Raw genomic sequence first — 26,820 nt, forward strand, 5'->3', positions numbered from 1 at the left:
CCAGATCACGTCCCGATAAGCTACCAGAGCTCCTAGCAACCAGTTCGTTCTCGTTCGTGTTGGCTACATCGTCATCGATGTGATATCACTGGGACTGGTGGGTGCAAACAGCAGTAGATCGAGGCCGGCCTCGTGTGTGCGCGACAAAAAGGACCATACATACAGTACAGTAGCAATTATTTCCCTGGCTGCCTGGCTCTACGTTTTTTTTTTGTTTTTGACAAGTGCCTGGCTCAACGTTATCGTGACAAGACCGTTCGTTCGCTCGACAAGTACAGGACCCGATGAGGAGAACGTACATATATATACAGATATATAGGTATATACAGTACAGGACCGGATCGAGCTAGCTACGTATATAGTATACATCACTGGCCGGATGTGCGCGTACAGTTAGTTACTATAAATGTGGAACAATATGGTCACCGATGGCTGGTCAGATGTGCGCTGCTCTTGCAATTGCAAACCATTTTTAAATGTATCTCTCAACTTTAGTGGGCACGTAATAATGTGTATGCTGGACGCCCTGCAGAGCAGAAGGCGGTCGAGACGAACGAACGGACGGAGAGGGCAACTTTTCGCGGCTACGTGCCAAGTATACGCGGCGTCGTATTATATGGAAAGGTCTCGGTAGGGCATGTGCCTGCTGCCTACTGTATCGCGCGCGCGCGGATTATCATGCAACAGCTAGCCATGCTCCGTATGTGGGCACACGTACAGTCACGCAGAGATGGGAAGAGTGGAGCAAGAATCATATCCTGAATTCCTGAACCTACTTTTCAGAATATATATGAATCCCTACGAACATGCATGGCCGCAGCTCCAGGCTGCAGCAAGAATCCCCACGTAAAAAAAGAAAAAAAGCAATTCTCGAGTAGTCAAACCTAAGTATCATTAAATTATTTAAAGTATAAATGTACATGAAAAAGAATACAGGACCTAAACGTGTTCGCTTGATCGACCTTATTAGTCAAAACATTTAGCCATTCAGTAGTGTTTTTGTTCACAACAAATCAACAAATATTACTTTCAATTATGACTATATTTTTTTACTTAATTTATTTAAAGTATGAATGTTGATATTATTTTATAGTAACTTGATCAAACTTAAAAAGAAGTTTGACATATTCTAGCTTACAAGTGTAGATCTTTTAAAGGTGTATACGATTGGCGTGATCAAAGGCCAGATGGCACATGCACGAGGTTCTTGTCGTTGGCCGGTTGGCCGCTTGAGTTGTCATCTCAAGGCGGTGAGTTGTTTGTTTGTTTACTAACTTTAATACTTGTCTCAAAATAACATCTCGATTTTTCAGAATTAAGTTTAACTACATTTACAAAAGAAAAAACCATTTGTATCTCCTAATATGTTTAGTATGAAAATATATTTCTATATTGATCTAATAATTTTCATTAAGCATCATAATATTAATTTTTTTTGTTGATAATGTACTTCATTAGAGTAACAGAGGATATGAACAGACAACAGATTTATGTTTTTTAAGGGAGAGGAAGAGAGAAAAGTGGTGTGAAGATGTTGTACTTGTACAGTACTAGACATTACCATCGCACCACAGTCATGCTGAGCAAGCCCACATGGCGAGCTGGTCCCCGCCCTCCTCACCTCAGTCAGTTTGTTTGGCTAAAAAGATATAACTAAAAATATTATTTATTAATGTATTGTAAAAAAATATTATTAAATAACTGATAAATTTGATAGATAAGCTTAAACAAATATATTAATAATATTTGAGAGCATGTATAACCTGCGTGCCGTGTCCCACGAGCTCCTGTATTCCGCGGCAGGTGTGGGGTGTTCACACACAAAAAGAATCTGCTGAAATTTAATGCATGTTTGGTTAGAGCCTGGTTTAGACCATGACCGATGCAGCTCCATCCAATTATTACAAGCAATGAAGCAATCAAATCAAACGTTTGAGATTATTGTCTCGAGGGCTTTGTTTACTTTCCAAAATATTTTACAAAATGTTCAAAAATTTTCGTCATATCGAATATTACGGTACATGTATGGAGCATTAAATAATAATAATAATAATAATAATAATAATAATAATAATAATAATAATAATAATAATAATAATAATAATAATAATAATAATAATAATAATAATAATAGTTCACATTTAATTTGTGAGACGAATCTTTTGAATCTAATTATTATATGATTAGATAATAATTATTAAATACAAACGAAAGTGCTACAGTAGCATTTTACAAAAATTTTGAGGAAGTAAACAAGGCCCAACTTTCTCAAGGTCTGAACCAAATAGACTCTCATAGGCTCCTAGCACGTATAGGCAGGAGCGGAACTCAGTGAAGACGATACTGGGCTGGATCCCCAATTTGCCTTTGGCCAAACTCTGAAGGGGTAGCTATAGGCTATAGCTCCCACTTATCAGCTGATATCTCACAAGAAAAACCTTTGACATTAGGAGTAGCATCTACTGGTAGTACCTGTTGGAGTCAATGAGTGATAAGTGATCTATTTTGTTTCTTTTGTCCTGACATTTTGTTTAGTTGGAGGGGAAATTTTTTTTGAATGTCACATCGAATATTTCGTAGGATATCAGGAGGGGCGTTTGAATACTAATAAAAAACTAATTATAAAACTTGGCTGGAAACTATGAGACGAATTTATTAAGCCTAATTAATCTATAAGTGTGGAGAATCCATGTCACCACCGGGCAAGACGATACTGGGTTTATTTCAACTTTGTGAATTTATCCTAGCGTTTTCAAAACGAAGCACCATATTACCCCCCTTAGAGCAACTCCAGCCCAAGTCCCTAAATTAAGCCCTTAAATTTTTATTTACATACTATGATAAAAAAAAGTAGGGGCTCAAATTAAGATCCAACTCCAACCCACCTCCTAAACAAGTAGGATAGGGGGTTCTAGAAGTGAGGGACTGAAACTATAATTTAGGAGGGCATAGAAAATGGGAGCCCAAGTAGAAGGTGGGTTGGAGTTGATTTTTTTATCAAGTTCTAGATTTAGAATAGGAACTTGTTTAGGAGGTGGGTTGGAGTTGCTCTTAGCCATGCCCTTTTAGCGTAATGGTATGGGGTTAACCATATCAAAATCAGATATGTGGTAATCTGAGGACTCTTTATGCAGCCAACTAAACATATTACTCCCTCCATCCTAAATTGTAAGTCATTCCAAGAATCTTGAAGAGTCAAAGCATTTTCACGTTTGACCAAAATTATATAGTGAAATACTAAGATTTGTAACGTAAAGTGAGTATACTATGAAAATATAATTAAGAAAGAATCTAATGATATTTAGTTGGTATTATAATAATTATTATTTTATTATATAAATTTGGTCAAACTTTAAAAGGTTTGACTCTCCAATATTATTAGAATGACTTATAATTTGGGATGGAGGGAGTAGTTTGTACTCCCATTTACACTCATACCACTCGTGAAGACACCCATCTATAACAGATTGACAATGTGCAAACTAGTACACAGACAAACCAAAAAAGATACTAGCAAACATGCATGTATGTTGCAGCAGGACTCCATACGTCTTGGAATAGAATATTGTACCTTCACTGGACGCAAGTTATTCTAAACTTATATGAGTACGGATCATGAGTTCAGGTCATAACAGGATAAGAGGGCGTATGGGCATTTTAGAAAGTAAAATAAGGATGATTGCAATAATCCCTTTGCTCTTTAATTGTAAGTATAGTATAGATATAGCCAAATCCAGATTAAATGTATATTGTAGAATTCTTAATGCAATGTAATTCTAATGCGAGTAACACACTGTAAGATGGCTGATAATATCAAACGAACAGGGACAAGATTTTTTTTTAGTGATCAGGGCCAAGAATTGACATTGTGATGTCCAGGACCAGAGCTTGATTGCTTCGGCGCTCTTGAGTTAGCAACTCGGCTTCGAGCCTTCGGCGCCTTCCGCAGCCAACCAAACAAATGGCATGATGCACGATCGAACTAGAAAATTACACCAAACAAATCGCATGATGCACGACCTGATGAACGAACTAGCAGCTTACACGAGCAGAGATCGTGTTTGCCTGCACAGGCTGCACTATGCTCAGACCCTGAGCTCAGTCACAATTGATTGTACTACAACTTCGTGTACTGTAGCATAAGTCATAACATATCGCAGGAACAGCACATTTGTACAGTTAACCAAAAAAAAACATTACAGCACCTCGACCATGCTCAAAAGCAGGCACAGGTGCATTTGTACATGACAGCAGTCTGTGCTAACATTTTGCCAGAAGCCACAGCCTCATAATTTACAGAGTCCTCCACGGTCACAAACAATGTAGCCACACCCTTGTTAGATGTTTAAGTTATCAGTCTATGTAACGATGCATTCTTCTTTTTCTCTTCTTTTTTCAAGAAATCTATAGGCACGGAGATATCTGAATATACAACATGAACATAGCTAGTAGTTACAACCATTCGATCTATACCAGTCAGAAGCTTCATCACGCTTTGATTGAGATTTGAGTTAACTTCCTCACATCCACAGATGAGCTTTGATTGAGTTTCGAGTTACCTGCCTCACATCCACAGATGGCACCGTCAACCCAAGTTCAATTCACCGTAACTAGTTGGCCTGTAACCTCCTTCACGAACCAAATAGGACTAATTCACAATAGTCAGCTATGACCACTGTACTTAGCATAAGCAAACATCTCTAGTCTTCAGGTTCAGCTGAGAAATCTGGCTCATCTGGCTTCGTTAGCTTAGGCAACTCTTTCATGTTCTGAGGCACTTTTCTAGTCCTAGCTATGAATTTTAGAGCAAGACTATTCTTGGGCGGAGAATCATCATCTTCGTTATCCACTTCATCTAATCTAACGGAATTGAATGACTCCCTCATACTCAGGTCCTTTGCCATCTTCCTCCGCTTGTACCGTCTCCAAGCAGCTTGGATGAAGCATGAGGCCCACGTTCTCCAGTGGTGTGAGTAGTACCGGAAAGTGTGTTGCAACTTCTTGCTGTGCAGCCGCCTGAACTGGCTGGCAACAAACTTGAGATCCTCGGCCTGGAGTGCAAAGGCCTCCACTTCTATCAGTGCCTTCACTGTCCGAGTGGATGATGGCAAGTTCGTAGTAGGCCTGGGGACAAGAGCCCATCCAAGAAGTTCCTCACCACAGAAATCACCAGGTTTCAGGGTGATTGAATTGAAGAAACCAGTGCGACCACCATTTGTTGTGGAGCTTTCCAGTTTTCCACGGATGATGAAGAGCATCTCAGTCACTGGATCGCCTTCACGGACAATGTATGTGCCTTTTGTGCACAGTGATGATACAAGACGCTCACAGATGGCATCGAGAAGTTGATCATCCATCTGGGAGAAAAATGGAACCTGCAGCAATGCAATACGAAGCGACATTACCATACAATTATGTAGAAAGCAATAATATTGTGCAACTGTAACAGGAATGCTTTTCAGGGGGGAGGGGGCGAGTGTATTTGGATTGCTATAAATATGAGTGCGGATTGTCAGCGACATTAGAGTGCTGCACTTGAAAGACATTTCTTTTTTATAATGAAAATAGGGCCATAACACCCATTGTACCACTACATTTCTTAGCTACAAGTGTATACTCAAAATGAGAAGCAAATCACCTAAATTTGGAACTATGATGCTCACTTGTGACATAAAGAAGATACCACATAAATTCATGGTCATTATGGTGATAGAAAAGTTTGATATATGCAGAAATGAAGTGCTGGTAACCATCATCCATAAGACAAGCATAGAAGTTTCAAATACATTGACAAAGGCATGTAAAAGTATTTACCCGTCGAACAAGACCCAAGCAAAGGTGACGCTTAATGTCACGTCGAAGGTCCGCAGGCAGAGCTTGCAATATTGACTCTTCGTTCACACCCCTAGTTGCAAGCCACTTGTACTGGATAAACCGTCTCACCCTTTCCCGCAGTTCACAAGGAAGTTGACGATGTCTCATCCATTCCTCAGTATCTCTTTGCTTTAATCTCCATTCCTCAACCCTCACAGTAATAGATTGCAGGTAGGTCTTGACAATAATCATCACATTGTAAGATAGAAAATTACAAATGAGGTTCAAATCAATACATTTTTCAAAATGATTATTAACATTCACGTATAAAAAAAAATGTTTACAATACAAAGCATGCAGTTAAGTGGATAAAAAATACCTGCACATTTCCAATCAAATGCGCAAACAAGACAAGACCAAGTACCGCCAAGAATATACAGTACAGTGTCTCACCAAGATAGGTACTCACAACAAGAGTCTGACCGTAGCAGCTGTTCGAAAATTAAAGCAATATATAGCACGTTAGCAAAAACCCATATAAAGTTATTAACTTAGAATTGGTAAAGTAAGAGAGAGAGAGAGAGAGAGAGATAGAGAGAGAGAATGAGGACACACTAAAGAACTACTGAATCAAGTAGACCTTTCAAAGTTTAAACATGAACTTGCAATTGCAAATTGAAGAGTAAGATCCTAACATTTTGTTGAACACATGACAATATGCTGTTTTTGTCAAGGTCCCCAACCCATACAGTGGTGTCAAACAACATTTGGTTTATGCAAGGAACACGTAAAATAAGTTTCTATCTGGCATTCTAATTTGAACCATAATTATGAAAATGCCTGCTAAGGACATACCTTAAATTCTGCAACCCCCACCAGAGGGAATAGAAATACTTCATTGCAAAACTTTGAGCAGGGGCTTGATTAGACAATGCAGGCCCGAACATACCAAAATCAAAACTAATAGTGTCATCACTAGCATTACATTTACTGAAGACAGAAGTTGTACTCGCCCAAGTAGCATTCAGTGTCGAATCACAATCTAGGTACTTAAGATCACAACCAGTTTCATTCAAGCACCTCGTCTTCCAGCAGAATGTCTGGCGATCGACAGATAGAAGATACCATAGTGCACCTAGCACCTGAAAGAAGAGGAACAAGAGATGAACAGTTTGCCACATCTAACAATTAGCTACAACAAGATACGGGAACGATGAGACCACTTAAGTGCATATGAGTATCATACATGACTAGCTATCAGATAGAGCAGCATGTTATATGCAGCCCCTTCCCAAGCAGTCTTTGCGACAACTCCAGTAGCTTTGACAATTTCATAAGTTAAGGGGAATATGAGATACAATCTTGGAAGATACTGAGCAAGAACTATGAGCACCAGAATGTTATTGTTGTGCTCAGCAGAGGTATACTTTATGGCTGGTATCACAAACCAAACAATAATCTGCACAAAAAGTGGAAGATGCGTAAGTTAAAGGTACAGTCCAAACTGGAAAGTGGAAACCGATAATAACGATAAGAGGGTTACATGCCAATATTTTTGTATCAGGTTTCATGTCCATATGAACGGCTGTGTGTTTTACATTGGTTCGCCAAGCCCTGTCCGGAGCCTCAAACTTCATCAGGACTTGAGGGACCATCATTTTTTAACCAACAAAGGCAGAGTTCACAAAGAGAACACAGAGAAATGTTTTTTTCCTTTAATATTTTGGCCTAAGGCTTGTATAGCTAAATAAAAGTGAACTAGGACAAACTAGGTATTTTAACGAAAAGTGGCAGGGGCAATGCCATTCATTAAAAGAGAGCAGAAAAAGAGGCTCTAGGCTTTCAGTAGACAGACCTTGTGCACACAATAGGAGTTTCATATTTAAAAATTAAAAGCCAATGTAGTAACTAGTAAGCTCATCAACTGACAAACTAACATGAAAATGATGTTTGAACGATGTTCAGTACTGGAACATGAAAAGATATGAAGCGATAGGAAGTTAAAATTACGGGACATACAATGATATGTGTTTGGCAATGCAACAACGATAGTAGTGAAACCATATTGGAATATATAATGATATGTGTTTGGCAATGCAACAACGATAATAGTGAAACTGTATTGGAACGGATGTAGTTACCTGTTTCCAAAAGAAATAATGCATGTATCTATAATTTTTACATGCAAACCAGAAGTGCATTGTATGAATGTTTATCTCTTAAGCTCCAAAGTATCTAAGAGTGACACTTAAATCCCATTTTTAAAAATGAAGTTCGCTGTAGACCATAGTTGAATATGGTGCCTATTTAGCCAGATTAATCTTTTATGGAATGCCTTCTTTTCAGATAATCAGGCTAGGATGGTAGAACCTGGAAATGATTGTAATTATTGATTTATTGTCTTAAGTGTTACCTGAGCAACATTAACAAATATCTATAACAAGTTCTTTAAGAGTTAAAGGGGGCCTGTTTGCATTACATTAGAACAGCATAGAGTTATTACAATCCCAGGCTCAAGTTTAACATACGTCTATACCTAGAGTTATTAGCATAGTATCTGAATTGCAACTGTCCAGTGAGCTTTAGTAGTTTTGGCTGTATGCAGACAATAATTGCCTAAAATAAGATCAACAACAGCGAATGCTCATGACAAACCAGCTTATCAGCAAGGATCATAAGTAGTATATTATAATTAACAAGAACAAAAACCAATAGAAGAAGCACCAAATTACCTGTGGCAAAGGCAATGCAGCGGCCACATCAACAGCTAAGTCAGATCTGATATATTTGCACGCAATTTGCTTGGGATTTGTGACAAGATCCCCTCTTCCAAACACCCTCAGAGTCGAGCTCGGGTTGATATATGCTGTTCTGAACTTTATTATGATGTGCAGGACATACAATAAATCAGCAATCGATCTGAAGAATGTAACACCGACGGCGAAACGGGTGTCTGTTCCAACGCAGAATTTGGGGCTGCCGTAGCTGATCTTGGGCACATAGAAGTAGAGGGGGTCTATAAATAGCGCGACGAAGCAGGAGAAGAGGAAGATGCGGTTCCATGTCAAGATGAAGTCGCTCGATGGGTCAAATATCTTGTTGTACCACTGCTCATCGCTCGCGACAAAGGCCCTGTGCTTCTTCGAGGTCCCCACCCCTAGCTTGCTAGCAGCGAGCCCCGCCTGCTTCTGGTGAAGCGGTATGGCTGGCCTCATTGGCGACGGCCCCGGCGCATCAGCTGCTGACCCCCGAAAAATCCTGGAGATTAATCTGGTGCTGCTGCTCCACCACGCAGCGAGCAAATCGCAGTCCATCGACGACTTGAAACTCGATTGCTGGCAAGCGTAGGAACGGAAGACCAGGGCGGAACTAACCCTCGGAGCAATCCATCGGAGCGAGCTTCCTTACCAGCAAAGAGGAAAAATATATGCGAGCCCCGTGCGGATCTGCACTTCCGGGAGGAGGACGAAGGCCGCCCCGCGGCGATGGTGTAGGAGGACGAGCGAGGGGACGGAGCGCGAGAGAGCAACTGGCCGCGACGTGCTCCGGCGGAAGGAGCGTGGCGGGTACGCCAGCGGCGCGCGGCCAGGCGAAGAAGGCTTCGCTTGACGGCGCTCGTGGCGGGCGCCGGGAGGCGGGGACGAGTACCGGGCCGCCGGCGACGTACCGGGGACCGGCGAGGCGAATCCGGGATCAGGAGGAGACAGGGGCGAGGTGGACAGCGAAGCGAGTCGGCGGAGTTGAGGAGAGCCGGCGGCGAGGAGTTCGAGGAAGGAGCGGGGCTGGCGCGCGTGGGGCGTGGGAGCGGAAAGTCCCCGGACAGGATTGGTGCGGGTGCGGACGCTTCGCCACCGGCTTTGTTAGTCGCCGCTAATGGACGGGATTGGGGTTAAAACCTGGGGTTAGTGGAGCAGTTTTCACTGTGGTTAGTGCTAAGCGCGGACGGTAAATGAAGTTTTCCTTTGGGGACACGGCGATTGCCGGTAGACGGTAGTAAATTGCCGGGAAAATGGAGTTTTTCACTGACGAAAGTTTAGTGGCAAGCAAGTAGTCGCCGGGAGGGAGACAGCGTTCATCTAGAACGGAGTTGACTTGGACTGCTTACAAGATTTTTTTGGTTATCTATCGTTCTGTTTGACACAACTCACTAGTAAAGCTAGTTTTTTAGAAAATAGTTTTATGATTAACTTTCTAGATAAAATTGAGCTATTTTAAAAAAAGTATTTGATAAAATAGCTTCACCAACTACTTCTTTCATAGATAAGAGAGATAAATGAGAAAGAGAGCTGCAATAAGCTAATTTTTTCAGTTGTCTTTGTGACAGAAGAAGAAAAACAGCTTCAGTCATAAAGCTGTTTTACAAATAAGCTGTTTATAATTTTTTTGCCAAGTTCTAATAATACTCTATTTTAAGAGAGCGAGAGAGAGAGTATACTTTTTTGTCATGGATTTTGATAAATTGGTAGTTTCGCCTTAGAAATAGGCCGTCGTCGTATTTGGTTTGAACGGGTTTGGCTCAGTTCTTCAAACTGATAGCACAAGGCAGCCACAAGGGTGTGAGTAAAGACGGGGATAGGCCTTTAAATAGATATCTACGTTTTTTCTTTAGTATAACTAAATAAATTAAATAGATAATTTCTTCTATTATTTTTTTATTTAATTCATTTAGTTATATTAAAAAAGAATTGTGAGTATATGTTTAGAGCACTATCCCCATCCTAAGAAACGAGTCAAACGAGGCGACATCGAGGGCGACGCTTGACCCAGTGACGGAGTTGCGGATACTCCGTATGTCTGTACAGTACAGCGACGAGGCAAATTTGACATGTACGTGCAGCTCGTGTCTCACAAAAGAAAAACGAAACATCATATACGTATCGCTCATAAAAACAGTGCTAGTACAAACAGAGTCAATAAGCCACTGTCAGTAGTAAATAGATGGAGTACTCACGTAGGTAGTGCATGCCATCCGTGGCAGCATGCAACGTGCTGAGAACTCCATCAGACACATGCAGATACAAAGGAGCGCGCGGCAGCGGCACCCGTTGCCGTGCGTGCCCTGCTTTCCTCCTGACGTGGAGACGGAGCCAGTTGTGAAAGAGTATAGGATCAGATCAACCACGAACTCTAATGACCGACCTCAGCAATGTACATCTATGTGTTGTACAACTCTGCAACCTCCACTAGAAAAACTCTACGCGCGGGAGACAGCGGAGGCGCGGTGCGCGACGCGGCGGGCGAGCCCGGGCCGGCGTATGCCGTTTGGTCTGGTGACCGATTCAAGTGCAGATCGAACTGCATCCTTCCGTTATTCACCGCCTGCAGTATCAGCGTCTGAGGACCCCGACGGTGAGACTAGAACGAAACGCCGAGAACGTCGCCGTCGGCATACGTACCCTTGGTCATTAATCATTATGTCAGTGGTCCCGTGCACGTAGATGCAGCTCGTGCGTCGTGGTCCCGTGCACGTAGTGGATCAGAATGCCTTTGACCATGGCGAGAAATGGCACTCGCGTGCTGCTGCACGGCGCATGTGATGTCGAGCCTGGTGATTGTCGCGCGCCGGCGATGTTGCGGTACTCGCTCGGGTCACACGGACAGGATCGCTAGAGGTGGATGGGAGCTTGGCCTCATGTCGATCGGCATTGTTGACGGTTTGCGGCTCACCATCCTGCGCGCGGTCCAAAAGCTCGCTGGCATACTTCGACTAGGAAAAGAAGAACCCCGCGTTGGTACACTGCACTGCACATCAACGCCGAATCGTCAACATAGAGGTGGAGATACGCCGCGTCGTAGCACGAACAATGAGGTGTCGGAGCACGTAGCGACGAAGCCGATGTCATAGAGGAAGCCAGCAATCCACGTGAACCATGACCACGTACGGCGCTTGCTGGAGGCCGTACAACAACTTGAACAACAGGTCGACGAACCCGCCAAATCATCGTCCCCACCTGCAGCTGTGGAGAGGAACACCGATTCTTCCGTCTCTCATCAAACGAACGTCGGTAAAGGTTGGGATTTTGTGAACCCTCTCGAATTCTTCTCAACAATTCACGTTCTTGTGTCTGCAACGTCGTAACTCATAATTATTAAATCCCTGCATGGTTTAGGATTAGGACGTACTAGTCACCAAAAGTACTGTTGTCCAGATAGGGTCACCAAAACAGTGCTGCTGTCTAGATAGAGGGGTTATGAATTATGATTAGTCACCAAAAGTACTGCTGTCCAGATACAGGTTAGTCTGGACGGAAATCTATTTGCCTGTTTTTGATCTAGTAAAAGACAGAATTCATCCCGACCACCCAAATAAACTTTGTTGGATTATTTTTGTTATATAGAGATCCACAATATATTTGTTTATCGCATTTAGTTATATATAAACTAAATGATATGGTCAAAACAGTGAGCAATAATTTGTACATTTACTTAAATTTCGAGATTATGTATAATATAAATTGGCTATATATAGAGAGTCTGAACGAGGGATTAATTTAAGCATTCATGATATATACTCCGAATCGAATCTGGTTCACAGGTTTGAAGGATACCGATTCCTCTGACTATAGCTCTCCACTCCGTCGCCCCAAGTCTTTACTTGTGGAAAAAACAACTAGCAATGGGGAAATAGTGTATGAGTACAACTCAGATCAAGAGGTCGTGGATGCCTATCACAAAGATCTTCACAAGTACCAGAAGAAATTAGGTTTGTTAGCTTCCTTCTCTCTCCATATACCTAGTCCACCAGTTATTTTTGTATCGTTCTTTTATACCTATATGTCTATTTATTTATTTTGTCGAGTTTATACACGGTTCTCATGCATGCTCTTGTAATATGTGTAGCTCGTCAACAACAGCTACCCACACTTAAGGAATGCAATTATGCCCGAAATATAACTGATTGGGATAATCTAAATCAGAAGAATGCAATTCTAGATGTTGCTGAGTCTGTGCTGCGCCTTTCTTCCTCCCATGGTATTACTAATGTCTCTCTTATTTCGTTTGCTAATTAATAGATGCAAATCCGTATTTTATTATATTACTTAAGTTTTTTTACTCTGTATTAATTTGCAGATGGCAAAGAGATCAATAGCTGTAATGGTATTATCATTGAGTGGGATGAAAGTGACAAATCTGCTATTGTTCTCACTTCTTCTCAGATTATAGCCACAAAGGTATCATTAGATGATTGGGAGGATAATAATGTTTACGTTCCCAACGCCAAGGTAAATAAGTTCTTGGATATTTGGTCAATATTCAGTTAATTCTTGGATTTTTTGTCGATATTTTGTTGTTCTTTATGTTGACATGTCGAGTCTTTGGCTACCATTGTTTGCTTAATTGCTTTTGGCTACATCTTTTTTCAGGTGACTGCTCACCTGTTAGATGGAACCATTTCTGATAATCTGACATTATTGTACTTCAGCAAACATTATGAAGTTGCCTTTTTTAAGCTTATGGGAGGATCAGAGTTACAAGTTGCATCATTGGAACCTAAGCTTGAGTTTGGTAGTGAAGCCTGTGTGTTAGCGAGGGAGAAAGATCTTGGATTGATTTGTAGGGAGACGAAGATACTAGCATTGGATCCTTGTGACCACCAAAGGAATCACTATCTATTCATTGGTGGCTCAATTCCTCAGGTAAGAAAGCATAGAAATAGATCCCTTGCGTGACTAATTGGCTTGAGTAGTCTAGTTAGTCACATTACTTAGTTTGTATAGCTAAATAATTTGTGCTCTCTAATTTGGCATTGGTTGCCTTATTACTAAGCATTCTAGTGAGTTTAGGAGCTTTGTGCTTTTTGCTACCAACATGTGTAGGAGCTCAGTACTCGTTGCATAGGTTCGTGTGACCTTGCTTACTAGAAATTATTTAAGTGAACTCTAGCTAGCCCAACATATTTTTTCTTGATTAGAATCTTTTGTAAGATGCAAGGGAACTTAGATATAGAGATGTAGTCTTGGTTAGACCGATAATTTTAATTTTGATTTGTTTCAGTTAGCGGTGTGATTATTTTTAGAAAGAACTATTCATCTCCTTCTAATCCGCCATCCTGACCTTACAATGTGTCAATTCAAACTGCAAATATTGAAATATAAACAGTCCAACATTTTTTCAAAATCTAGGATGGTACAAATATTGTACAAAAAAATCAAAAATAACGAAACATGGTAGGGCATCCAATCCATAATTGCAAGACATTAGGCCCTGTAGAATTGAAAATAAGTACAGTGCATGAACTTGCTGCCAACTCAAAGACGTGTAATAAATCTTGCATCAGGCTTGGTACTACTAAAGCTTCTACTAGCAGTTTTTATCTCTTTATTTAAAAAAAATGGTGACAAACATTAAGTACATTTAGCGATTCATGGTTGTCTTTTTGTTCCTATTTTCAGACTTATTACTCTCGAGATAAATAAGCTTCTTTAGTCTAAATCTATGTTCTTTCACGCAGTCCAGTACTGGAGGACCATTGACAGATTTCAACCGGAAAGTTGTGGGTATGGTTGTGAATGCCTTACCTAACTTTGCCTTTATTCCTAGCTCCATTATCATCACATGTTTTCGACTGTGGCAAAGTTTCAAGTACGTGTACTTTAGTGTTCCTCTTGATTCTTTATTTAGTTGTGCATTGTTTTAAAATTTTAATTTCCCTAAATGACTATAAAAATTAGCCAAATTAATGTAGAGATCATCTACTACTCAGTTCCAACTTTTTTTTCCAAAGTATCACAATTTGTAATCAATTGACTGTCTGATAGTATTATACCAGTCTACGGGACATGTATTTAATTTAATAATTTTGTGATAATGCTGTATAGGAAAATTGCTCGACCCCATCTTGGTTTAAAGCTAAGGACTGTTCAATTTCTTGACATAACACATCTCGAGCAGCTATCCCGCGATTTTAAAATTAGGGATGGTCTCATTGTTGGACAGGTATGCCTCTTTATTTTAGTTTTGTGAAACTGTTGTTTAATCTAAAATATCTATGTTCTGATACTTATAAGATCGTCTTTAGGTGTCTAGCGAATCACTTGCTGAGAGAAATGGTTTCAGAACTGGTGATATTATCTTTAGTTGTCAAGGAGAGACTGTTTTAACTATAAGCGAGGTATAAAAATATGTGTCCTTATAACCACGAGACTTTAGTGATTTTTTTAATTAAGATTGAATTCTGTTTAGTTTGAAGGTATATTGTTGGATATTTGTGCGAAACAATTTGAGGAGGGCAAGGGTCTGAACGATGAAGTAGATGTTGAGGTAAGCTTCTATTGGCAAGTTATGCTCAGGTTATTTTATTCTTTTGCTAGCATATTATCTTGTATTGGTATTACGATTTCTATCACTAGCTATTTATTTGGTTAGCATACAATAAGATATCTACTTATGTTTCCAAGCATATGCTGTCTTTTCTTTAGACAGCTTATGTTTCCACTATTTTTTCTTTAGACTGTCCTCTCAACAAGGAATATGATATTGAACTTCAATGTTAGTTTAGAATAATGCATATATGGTTCTTTCAAAAAAAAAGAATAATGCATATATGCTATGTTTTCCAACCATTCATGGATGAAGCTATCATTTGTTTTGAATTTTTTTTGTTTGTTGTTACAGCTTGGTGTCTACAAACTGCGTAAACCTGCCAGGAGGAGAATGGTCACTTTGTCCGTACAGCTATCGGATTGTATGGAGGCCTTTGATTATTAAGGTATAGTTGTTTACCTTCAAGCATTTGACATTGTCTCATCTGGATTTGATCACAGCTTTTATTCTCAAAGTATTGTGTTTCTGAAGAGGTTCTTACCTCTATATAGTAATCTCCAGGGTTCTTGCTGCACAAAAACAGAAAAGTTGGCATGAAGAAACTAACGCATTGTGAGAACTGCCGGCAAAAGTGTGTGTTTGGCTATAACATTTCTGAGAAGTGTCCCATTGTGAGTCAGAGTTTGGCTCAAGTTGTTGTAGCTGACCGCAAATGCAAGGTCGAGCGATAGACTAAAGACACCAGAACTTGTATCCGCACAGTAAATTTTTCACATTGGGATTTTAAACCAAAGAAACCAATCAGAGAAACCTCACCGCATGTTTTGGGTTTTGGGTTTATCTGAAGCATTAAGAGTCTGCTAGGTTTGTGGATTGACTTGATCCGTCGTGGTTCGTGGACCATGCACTTACAGAGTGTTTTTCCTAGAGTGTTTTTCCAAGTGCTACTCATGACGATCGGATCTCTCAAACTCTGGATACCAATTTGCAACAGAACCGATATGATTTCTCTCGCCAATTCTTTACATTAACTCAATTAGGATGTCAAGAACACAAATTCGATAGATAACACTCCTATCCTAGATACAAACGGGCATGTCGTGGCTCTCCACCATTGCCACCGGATGCAGCAGGCTCGAGAGTGTTTTGATTCGTCACGACGCTAATTAGGAAAGCCCGGCATACTTCGTGTTGGGCTTTTCGCCGTTTGAACTCTTGTCATTTGACTCATTTCACCGGCCTGTTCTTCAGCTTAGATCAGGCAAAGCCTTGTGGGCAATTCCTGCATCTCCGGTGCCTTGAGCATTAGCAGGCTACTTGGCATTTGCTAGGTCAGTGATCACGCCGTCGGATTAGGTTGGCGTGGTGTCCTCTTCGGCGGCGCGGTTGCGACAGAGGGTGTCAAAAAAAAAAAGATTAGATACAAAGAAATTTGATGGTGGGTATGTATTTGTTGAGTGAAAAAAATGACATGGGGCCGGTAGAACTGTTTGTAATACCAATCGTATCAATGAGTCGCTGCTCGTGTATAGTGGGACAGTTCTAATCGTATCAATAGGAGCATTTTAGCATTCCTCATATTCTTTATATTATGAGAATTCTACATTCCATGGAGAGCCTGGCCGTTTGATGTAGCTCCCAACTGCTTCGGCTCGCATACTACACAAGTACACAACCAATGTACCAGTACTACACACGGAACCAGAGGAGCTAGGCTTAGCTCCGACTGTTCTGTAGTTTATTTTCCATCTCGAAAACCAGCTAAATGCTAAAATGGGGGAGAGAAGAGGAGAGAGAGTAAAAGCGGACCGTAAGCTTACAGCCGATTCAGACACAGAAACCAAGAAAATCTGTGAAACAGACATATAGGCTATATATTAATAGTGATGAGCTAACCATTATATGAGTAAGCTACAAGAAGGCTGTAAAGAAATCTTACAGCCAGCAGCTGGCTGTATTATAATACTTGCTCTAAAAATAAACAGCTTTACAGGTCTGAGATGTAAGCACACAACCAATGATCGGAAGGCCGTGCTGTTGACCTGTTGTACTGTTTATGCATGAAGTGAAGCCAGCCAAACGAACATGCCCTCCGGAATATGTTTCGTTTATGCTCACCTAGCCACCTATACAATGGATTTGTCTTTGACGTCAATGCCAGTCGTCGGGAGGCAAGATTAAAATGTACGAAATAGATAAATCCAATTTACAGAGAGTAATTGTCGTGATAACTTAACTAGTCATAAGCCAAACCTTAGCTCAGACAAATAAGTTGCTCACATTTGTTTTCGGTTGCATGCTGGAAAAATGTGCAATTTTCAGCGCACAATTTCGAAAGGGCAACCAGTTGTAGACCTTCAATGCTGGTCCAGCGTGAACTTGTTTCATTCCAATCCAATAAGCACATATTCAGGCCTAAACTAGCACAAACGCGATGGTGACAACTAAAATTAAGAACCCATTGGTTTCACATGTAAAATTAGGAACATCTTCATTACAGCGAAGGCATAACGAGGTGCTTCGTTAGCACAGAAATACTAGCGTGTGCAACGAGGTGCTTCGTTAGCACAGAAATACCAGCGTGTGCCCCATGTGGGTTGCTGCATCTCACGCCAAACAGTACCCCTATATAAGATACCACAAAAAAAAATAAGCGTGACACACCGACTCCAAAGGCAGAAACTGGCACGATGACAATATATACTGTTCCCTAAAACGTTTTAAAGCAAAACAATTGCGTGCCATCAAAATAAGTGGACGAGGATCTAGCCCAAAAAGTAAATTCCATAAATTTACCCAGGACACACCAGATTTACCAAGCAGAAACAATGTAATTCCAGCATACCAAGGAGTTGACATATGTATAGCAACCAGAAACAAAGAGGGCAAATTAATATAAGATCCAAATTAAACTGGTGCACCATATCCTCTACAGCACTCAAATGAAATGCAAGAGCAACAGGAACCATTTATCATTCCATAAGGGAAAGTGACCTTAAAATGCAACATGAATGCCAAGCAATACCAAAGCACTATTGCACAGATGCAGAAGTCCAGCATTGTCCAAATTAAACATTCAGAAGAAGATTATAAGGGACACTGAAATGATCTTAAAGAAAAAACAAACTCATTTGCCAAGAGCAGATTAGACCTCAAATCTGTGTATGTTCTCTGACTATCCACATAGAATTATTACAATTATCTTCCAGAGGAAACATATTTATACTACAATTGACGCTAACTCTATCAGAAAGTCCAACATACACTGATCAGGAGAAAAAGAGCCATTACCAAGAATAACTTACCACAGACAGAAGCATATTCAACCACTGGTGCAGTGAAGGCAGAACACAACAAACAGAAGTGAAGAATCAAAACCACAAGAAATAAATCCAACAAGTTTAGTCGAAGGTGCATCTCTTGCTGAAGTCAGCCTAAGTTCCTTGGATGCCCAACTAGGTGCAGCTGAGCCCCACACACTTCATTCGCCCCGAATCCCCAGCATGCAGAGTGGATTTTTTTTTCACGTGAGTGCCGCAATTGAAGTAGCTGCTCATGTTCTATGACGAAAATCAAGGGCCTTACTTTCACGAGCTGCATTTGTTAGTGTTCAGTACACTCAAACCTTATTAACTATATGGGGGGAAAGGATATTACTAATTTGTGACGAAGTAGCATCTTCATTGAAGAATTTCATGATGAAACATCGAAGGCAGATAGTAATGGAAGGTTGACATTCGTTTGCAGGCAAGGACGTGCCAAGAAGGGAGCAACAAAACCATGAAGACTACAACTGAGAGCCGTAGTTGGCCGAGTCGTTTAAGCAGAACATGCCTTTTTAACACAGAGAAGAAAGGTAATATGTCTTAGTGGCATAATACATCCAAATCTTAAAAGTTCTTTAATGGCATAATCAAGACAATCACAATTAAGCTAGATAAGGTTTTAGACCTGAACTGAAGTCAAGCAGTTGACGACAGTTCCAAATTTGTTCCTGACAGCCAAACCAAGGACCAAGTTCTCACACAGAAGAATCAGGTACGGTCTTCAGGCTAGCTCCTGCTACACCAGTACCTGCCATCATTACCTCTGCATAACAGCACATGTCAATGTGAGATATATGTATTCTATAAAGCTGTCCAGGAACATAGAATTGCATTTTCACTGATTCGCATACCCATTGGCAAGGGAGACACATATTTGTTGCAGTTGTACTATGGCGACCTGCTATAGCTGCGGCCACGAGCTGGAGAAGGACTACGGCGCCTTGGAGAGCGATAACGAGGGCTATAGCTCCTGCAAGCAGAGTAGATAATTTAAGTCTGCTTTGTACAAAGTAATTAAAGGAAAGAATTAGAGAAGCCTGCTAAATAACAAATACAATATTGGCAAAGTAGCAAATTGAAGGCTTGGCTAGCGAAAAGCATAATAATGAATCTAGAAGGGCATTAAAGCAGAACAATATCAGTTACCAAAGAGAGATATAAGCAGCATTCAAGGTTGGGCAATAAAATTTGAAGGTTAATTTACAACTGAAATCTACAAAGTAAAAAAAATGGTTACCTTCTACTATAGCTTGGACTCCTGCGGTATCTAGGGCTGCGGCTGCGGCTCCTGCTCCTGCTGCGACGTCTTCCACTGCCTAGACCTCCAGAACCAATGCGCAGACGACATTCACGTGCAAAGTGCCCAGTCTCACCACACTCATAGCACTTCGACTCAGATCCACCATACCGATCACGACCACCACGGCCACTGGAATTACGAGATAGTTCAACTCTCCATCCATTCTTACCTATTTTGGAAACCATGCACCAAAGTATAGTTAATGCCAGCAATATGTAAGAGCAAAGTGAGGAGTAAGAGTAACAAATTACAAATCCAGAACAAAGTGCTGTTCCGTTCACACAAAAAAATGTCAAATATAGAAGCAAGCTCTTAATATACGCCTGATTGAAGAACTTTTCGAAAAATCACAGGATTTCTCTTTATAAAACTAAAGAGTGCCCAGGCAGAGCTTCAAACAAGTCCAACCAGAAGACACCGCTAACATACCATCTAGATCACGAATAGCATCCTCTGCATCCCTCCTGTCATCAAAATCAATAAATGCAAAGCCAGGTGGTTTACGTGCGACCCAAACACTGCATTGAGAACAACAGTTAGCAAACTGCACCAGGAGAAACAACACACTTCATCTCATAAAGAAAGAAGTCTTGATGGACATAACAAGTAAAACCTATCCATCTCACTAGATCCAACATGAAGATACGTATGACTGCATACCTCCATTTAAAAGATCCAAAATATTTTTTCTTAAAATAAGACATAGTTGGATGGGAATTCACAATTGACATAAATAAACATTACAAAGCACTTCTGCAGAGAAATAGTTGGACGATCAAGTTTGCATAGTTTTACAAACTGGGAAAGCAAGTTATCCGCACAAACATCTGATGAAGAATATGAGCAAAGTGAAATCAATGTTGGTTCTGAACTATCACCCTCTCCAATAAGTTAGCGAGCTCATAAATAAATCACTAAAACATCATAAAGCTATTCTCTTGGGTTTCATCATCATATGAATGACAAGGTTCTTACGTTGGCTTGCCAAGCCTTCAAGGCACAAGGGAAAACATGAAAAAAAACTATGAAAACATATCTATACAGAACCGGGTTACAGTTTGACAAAAAGTGACCTTCGCAGAACTCCAAACACACGGAACTCATCTTCGAGTTCCCCAGAAGTCACACGTGCATCCAAGTTGCCAACATACACACGGGCCATTGTGAACAAAACCTGAAGTTAGTCACAAGAGGGAAAAATAGAGTTAATTCAAAATAGTAGTGCCAAACAATTAACCAAAAGAACACATTATAAACAGTTTTCATCATGTCCAAAAGATACTAAGGGTGAGGGATGAGTATCAGCAAACAAGACATGTGGGTATCAGAAATCAAGACATATCTCACAGAACATCACACAGACACCACCTGTGACCTGCCACAATTCCCAGTATGAATAGCCAACCAGATTCGTAATTCAACAATGTTCTAAACAAAAATGAGTAGCAGCTGATGCTTTGCTGCTACAGCATAAAGCGACACCGCAAATTTACAACAGAGTGGTCACTGGTCAGAATCATATTTGGAAGACTGAACAATTTCTGATCCTTGCAAGCAAAGCTAGATCCCTATTCCCTAAACCAAAGAGGTAACTCTATTGACCCAAAGGAACAGCGGAACAACCTACGGAACAGGGAAACAGGCGATTGCATGATAAATCGCATGATATAACAATAATAAACGTCAGGCGAATTCGACGCGAACGCGCAACAACTCCAATCTAAGCACAAGATGGCCACAGTATGACCACTCAAACACAAGGGTTACGCCGATCGAAACACCGAATCAAGCTAACGAAAACAAACCACAAAACTGCGCGCGAACAGCTCACGGACCGAGAGGAGATGGCGTCGACAACCAACAGTTACGCTTCTAGGGTTCCCAAACCTTGCGGAACTAACACACAGATGCGGAATCAGACATGAGACTGGATCAGAAAGTTTGGGGTTACCTGAACGGAACGAGAAGAGAGCAGTCGCGCGTAGTATCACCGCCAAGTTCCCGCCTGCGGCAGCTGCGGCGGCGGCGGAGGGCAGAGTGAAGCGAAGCTTCTGGTGTTGGAGGCGATAGGAACTAGGATGAAGACACGGGCGGGCCATATAGCATGTGTGTCAGGCGAGTCACGTGGGCCTTATGATTCCACGGCCCAACCCAGCTTTCACCAGGCTCAGGCCCAGGCCCAACGCCCGCCGTTGGCTTTCCTAGCCAGCTCTCTCTCTCCATCGTCGTTCGCTCAAATAAAATCAAAACTTATCATTCATCACCAAAAAAAAAGAAAAAAAAAAAGAAAACCACTTCGCCCCCTTCGCGAAGGAACCTCGTCGGCCTCGCGGCCCTCGCCGTCCCCGGCGCGTGGGGCGCGTCGCGTCCCCCACACGCACCGACCATCCCCTGCCCTCCCCGGCCCCACATCCACGCTCCCGCGCCGTACTTATACACGCTCCCCGCCGCTCCGACCTCACTTTCCCCGCCTCCATCACCAATTCACCATCTCCTCCTCCCGCAACGCAGCCCGGGTCGCCCGTCTCGCAACTCCCGAGCCGAATTCCCCTCCACCGCAACCGCCATGGGCGGCTCCCACAGCCGCGAGGACATCGACCTCACCTCCTCCGACGAAGAGAAGGAGTACGAGGACGACTACGACGCCCGATCACCCATCGCGGAGGCCGCCGCGAGCGCGGGGCAGCGCGACGACGACCTCCTCCGCACCGCCACACCTTCGTCGCTTGAGGCCATCGACGCCAAGCTCAGGTCGCTGGATCTCAAGTACCAGCGTCCGACCTCCGCCAAGCTCTACCTCCACGTCGGCGGAGCCTCGCCCTCCGCGCACTGGGTGCCTGCCGAGCGCCGCGCGACCTACGCCTTCGTCGACAAATCGAGCGACAACGACTCTTCGCCCAGGTGGTTCCTGGAGGTCGGTCCGGGGCCGCGGGTCTCCGCGCCCGTGGACTCGGCGCTCCAGCTGAAGACGATCCCCGCGCAGCGCCGGGCGGACTTCGCCGCGAGCGGCTCCGTATGGGCTCTGCGACTGCCCACCGACGCCGAATTGCGCCGGTTCAGGGTGGAGTACGAGCGCTGCCTCTTCGAGAACACGTACGGGGTCGAGGCCACGGACGAGGGGCGGAAGGAGGTGTTCGGCGCCGACTTCGCCGCGTGGGCTCGGCCCGCCGAGGCCGACGACGCTGTTTGGGCCGATGCCGAGGAAAGCCTCACCCCTCCCGCCGCCGCACCAGCGAAGGACCTGCTTGAGGAGTTCGAGGAAGAGGCCGGCGACGGCGACAGCATTCAGAGCCTCGCGCTTGGGGCGCTTGACAACAGCTTCTTGGTCGGTGGCGCGGGGATACAGGTGGTCAAGAACTTCCGCCACGGCTTGCACGGGAAGGGCGCGTCGGTGAAGATCTCGGGAGGGCGTGGCGGCAGTGGGAGCGCCTATTCGACGCCGAAGAAGGCGCTGCTGATGCGCGGTGAGACTAACATGCTGCTGATGAGCCCAGGAGAGGCTGTGCGTTCCAATGGTGTCCACCATGTCGATATCGAGACTGGGAAGGTTGTCGCTGAATGGCGGTTTGAGAAGGATGGGGCTGATATTACAATGCGAGACATTGCCAACGACAGTAAGGGAGCGCAGTTGGAACCCTCCGGGTCGACATTCTTGGGCCTGGATTGCAACAGGTTGTGTAGATGGGATATGCGCGACTCCAGAGGCAGAGTGCAGACAATCGGTAGCTCATCAGAGTCACCAGTGCTGAACTGGTCACAGGGTCATCAGTTCTCTCGGGGCACCAACTTCCAGTGCTTTGCGAGTACTGGGGATGGATCTATTGTTGTTGGTTCTGTGGATGGCAAAATCAGGCTCTATTCTAAGAGCTCGATGCGTATGGCGAAGACAGCATTCCCAGGGCTTGGGTCCCCAATTACACACGTGGATGTTACTTATGATGGGAAATGGATTTTGGGAACAACTGACACATACTTGATCTTGATCTGCACTATCTTCAAGGACAAAGATGGGAAAGAAAAAACTGGGTTTAGTGGCCGTATGGGAAATAAGATTGCTGCACCAAGGCTGCTGAAGCTGACTCCACTTGATTCAATTTTAGCAGGAACTGACAACAAATTCCATGGTGGGCAATTCTCATGGGTAAGTCCGAATCTCCTGTTCTGAGCACATAATAATAGATGCCCATGTTGCTAATCTAGTCAAATTAAATAGAATGTTAATTCAGATATGCATGATAAGATTTATCTGGTCCTGGTCATAGTAACAGTTCATTGTTGCACTAACTAATGTATGCATGTGTTTTGTATGCATAAGTGTTGTTGTTTAGTAAACATGCTGTGACCATAATGTAATTATTCTCAGAAGATCTAACTCTGTACCAATTAAATGCCAGTTCACAGATGAAATAGCTTGTTCACACTTTGTTCTATGCGTATAAAGTGGTAACAACTAGTATAAAGTGATTATTTTGTCCTCATTTTTTGATTGCATGTTTTGTGCACCTATGAATAAATACAGTTTGAAGTAGGGGGCGATAATTATGTTCCTAATCTGGCATTTGTAGAATCATGTTATAGTTGTTTACTTAACCTTGAGAAGCGGATTCAACAATTCAGAAGGTGAGAATAACCTTGCCTAAATACCACTTTTAAATTTATCTCACCTAAGGATACTTCTCATTGCCTGTAACGGTAAATTGCAGTGTTGCAACAGTTGGGTACAACACTACATCCATGTGCACTAATGTGCATGCCATTGCCAGTGCAGTGATGTGCATTTGCATTGCAAAAATTCTATGTAGTAGTGATCGTTATTTCCTTATTGTGATCATTTGCTTGTAAATTGGCTGCTTATGAATCTCACCTTGAACACTTCTCATTGCCTGTAATGGTAACTTGCAGTTCCAGATTATTGCATAGAAATGTTATAATATCACTACAGCCAAGTGCGCTCATCTGTGTTTGCATTGGCTTCTTATGAATCTTATGTTCTGTGATGCTTCAGTATTGTTCAGAATTTGTTCTGATGTCTATTCCTCTGCATTCAATCGACTTCTTCAGGTAACGGAGAACGGAAAGCAGGAAAAGCACCTTGTTGCTACAGTCGGCAAATTCAGTGTCATTTGGAATTTCCAGCAAGTCAAGGACAGCAACCATGAGTGCTACCGTGATCAGCAGGGCCTCAAGAGCTGCTACTGCTACAAAGTTGTCCTCAAGGATGAATCGATTGTCGACAGCCGTTTCATGCACGAGAAGTTTGCAAGCAGCGATTCTCCAGAAGCTCCGCTTGTTGTCGCTACACCAATGAAAGTCAGCTCCTTCAGTATAGCAAATCGACGCTGACTCTGAAGCTCTTTTTCCCCCGCTGTGCAAAATAGTTTTGAGTAGTTGCAGGTTCTTGTTCAGTTTGTTCCTTCTTTAGACGGTTTGGCTGGTTGGTTGGTTGGTTTTATAGTTTTCTTGGATCGAGGTTTCTTCCGGAAAGAACTGGTTCGTCTGTATGGCCATTTGCAGTGGCTCAGTAAAATTGTATGTCTATGTTTGTTGGACATGTAATGTGATGGTGTACAAGCAAAGTAATGTTGATCTGAGACTGATGCTTGCCTCTCATGGAATGCTAATTTCCATTTTCGGCGTCTTGATCTTTTTTTTCCTTCGTTAACATGGAAGATATCTCCATGACTTAGGGGGGGGGGGGTGGTGTTTGGAACTGTTTGACAAACTTTATTCTACAAAGTCCATCGTGAAGCAGCTTCATAAAAAAATTAGAGTTTATAAGCATATCTTTAGATGCACTCACAAGTTATAACTCTACTATTTGTTCCCGAATGGAGTGCGTGGAGCTGATTTCATTTGGTTAAAAAACATGAAATGGAGCAGTCTTAGCACCCCCTTATAAACCAAGGCTAAATCTTTGACCACCGGCGACCGAATACAAAACGGAATACTGTCCAGAACTGGATTAGTACCCTGACTCAAACTCGTTCCGAGAACAGTTTTTTTTTTTAGAAAGAGAACAGCTAAGCTATGGGCTACCAAATTACGAGGAGGATTATGGACTAGTACATCATAAGCAATGAAATGGGCCATAAGTTGGACCAACGAATTAGCCAGACCCAACGGCCCACCAAGTCGAAAATGCAGTTTCTCAAAAAAAAATCTCGAAAATGCAACAGCATACAGAAATTTCTCTGCTGCTCATTTTATCGTCGGCGCCTTGTAACCCCCAAAAGAAAAAAGAAAAAAACGATCATGACCTGTACTGTACGGCTGTGCCCCTGACCTGAACTGTTAAGCCGGCTGGCCCCTCCTCTTCCGTGCGTGACACACACACACACACACACAGTGTTCTGGCTCACCACCACAAACCATGATGGCGCAGAGAATGCCATCATCACAGTGACGCTCCACTGCTCCTGCCGTATATAAGGCCTTGTTTAGTTCACCCCAAAATCCAAAAAGTTTTCAAGATTCTCTCTCACATCGAATCTTACGGCACATACATTAAGCATTAAATATAGACGAAAATAAAAACTAATCACACAGTTTGACTGTAAATCGCAAGACGAATCTTTTGACCACAAACAAACGAAAGTGCTACAGAAGCGAAATCCAATAAATTTTCACATCTAAACAAGGCCTAACACTGTGCTCAATCTCAACTACTAGCGAGTACGGCACCGGCCTCTGTGCTATTCTTCCTTAATCATGAGAAGATCGCTAACAATTAACAACCCCAGTCACCCTCTCTCTCCTAATCCCAATCCGCCAACCAGCTCCCCCCTTCTAGAATCCGGATATGGCACCAATCAACAGTGCGCGATAGTACCTCCCCGCACCTAACGTCTACGAAGTACGGACCCAGCGTCGTCCCATTGGGGGCATTTCCACGTCCGTCCCGGCCCCCGGCGACTCGGCGGTGGTTGGCCCTTGTACTTGCTTTTGCTTCTCCCGCAGAAAAAACTCGCGGCGGAGCTCTATTCGGTTCCCATCCTGTGCGCAATTGCCCCAGGCAAGGAGTCAGCAGGATTGGCCGGACGGTGTCCAAACGTCGCCACTAGTGTGTGCAGGGACATCCCTGCTCCCGTGTGGGCGTGTCCTGGCTCCTCCTGACTC

The 26,820-nt window shown here is 42.6% G+C and overlaps 4 protein-coding genes across 5 annotated transcripts; 2 read left to right on the forward strand and 2 right to left on the reverse strand.

The window, feature by feature from the left end:
- LOC8081966 (cyclic nucleotide-gated ion channel 17) lies at positions 4,094–9,668 on the reverse strand. The gene is made up of 6 exons (XM_002454637.2): positions 8,547–9,668; positions 7,061–7,273; positions 6,670–6,956; positions 6,194–6,305; positions 5,815–6,051; positions 4,094–5,375 (listed from the first exon to the last, which is right to left on the reverse strand). Exons 1-6 carry the CDS (start codon positions 9,126–9,128, stop codon positions 4,701–4,703), a joined length of 2,106 nt encoding a protein of 701 aa, XP_002454682.1. The 5' UTR covers positions 9,129–9,668; the 3' UTR covers positions 4,094–4,700.
- On the forward strand, positions 11,318–15,522 carry LOC8081967. The gene is made up of 10 exons (XM_021459619.1): positions 11,318–11,546; positions 12,350–12,517; positions 12,655–12,786; positions 12,886–13,037; positions 13,179–13,451; positions 14,267–14,397; positions 14,634–14,751; positions 14,834–14,926; positions 14,998–15,075; positions 15,430–15,522. The coding sequence occupies exons 1-10, from the start codon at positions 11,318–11,320 to the stop codon at positions 15,520–15,522; spliced, it is 1,467 nt and encodes a 488-aa protein (XP_021315294.1).
- LOC8082722 (serine/arginine-rich splicing factor RSZ21A) lies at positions 18,184–21,811 on the reverse strand. Of its 2 annotated transcripts, XR_002451733.1 has the most exons (7): positions 21,656–21,811; positions 20,778–20,878; positions 20,134–20,222; positions 19,642–19,873; positions 19,256–19,374; positions 19,030–19,167; positions 18,184–18,912 (listed from the first exon to the last, which is right to left on the reverse strand). XR_002451733.1 is itself a non-coding variant. In XM_002454638.2 (6 exons), the coding sequence occupies exons 2-5, from the start codon at positions 20,864–20,866 to the stop codon at positions 19,293–19,295; spliced, it is 492 nt and encodes a 163-aa protein (XP_002454683.1). In that variant the 5' UTR covers positions 20,867–20,878; positions 21,656–21,811; the 3' UTR covers positions 18,224–19,167; positions 19,256–19,292. The 2 variants fall into 2 exon arrangements, 1 of the variants encoding a protein (XP_002454683.1); XM_002454638.2 differs by having other exon boundaries at positions 18,224–19,167.
- Positions 21,985–25,301, forward strand: LOC8081968 (protein CYPRO4). Its single transcript, XM_002452913.2, has 2 exons — positions 21,985–23,845; positions 24,766–25,301. The coding sequence occupies exons 1-2, from the start codon at positions 22,271–22,273 to the stop codon at positions 25,045–25,047; spliced, it is 1,857 nt and encodes a 618-aa protein (XP_002452958.1). The 5' UTR covers positions 21,985–22,270; the 3' UTR covers positions 25,048–25,301.

Source organism: Sorghum bicolor, chromosome 4 (assembly GCF_000003195.3).
Source record: "Sorghum bicolor cultivar BTx623 chromosome 4, Sorghum_bicolor_NCBIv3, whole genome shotgun sequence".
NCBI lineage: Eukaryota > Viridiplantae > Streptophyta > Magnoliopsida > Poales > Poaceae > Sorghum > Sorghum bicolor.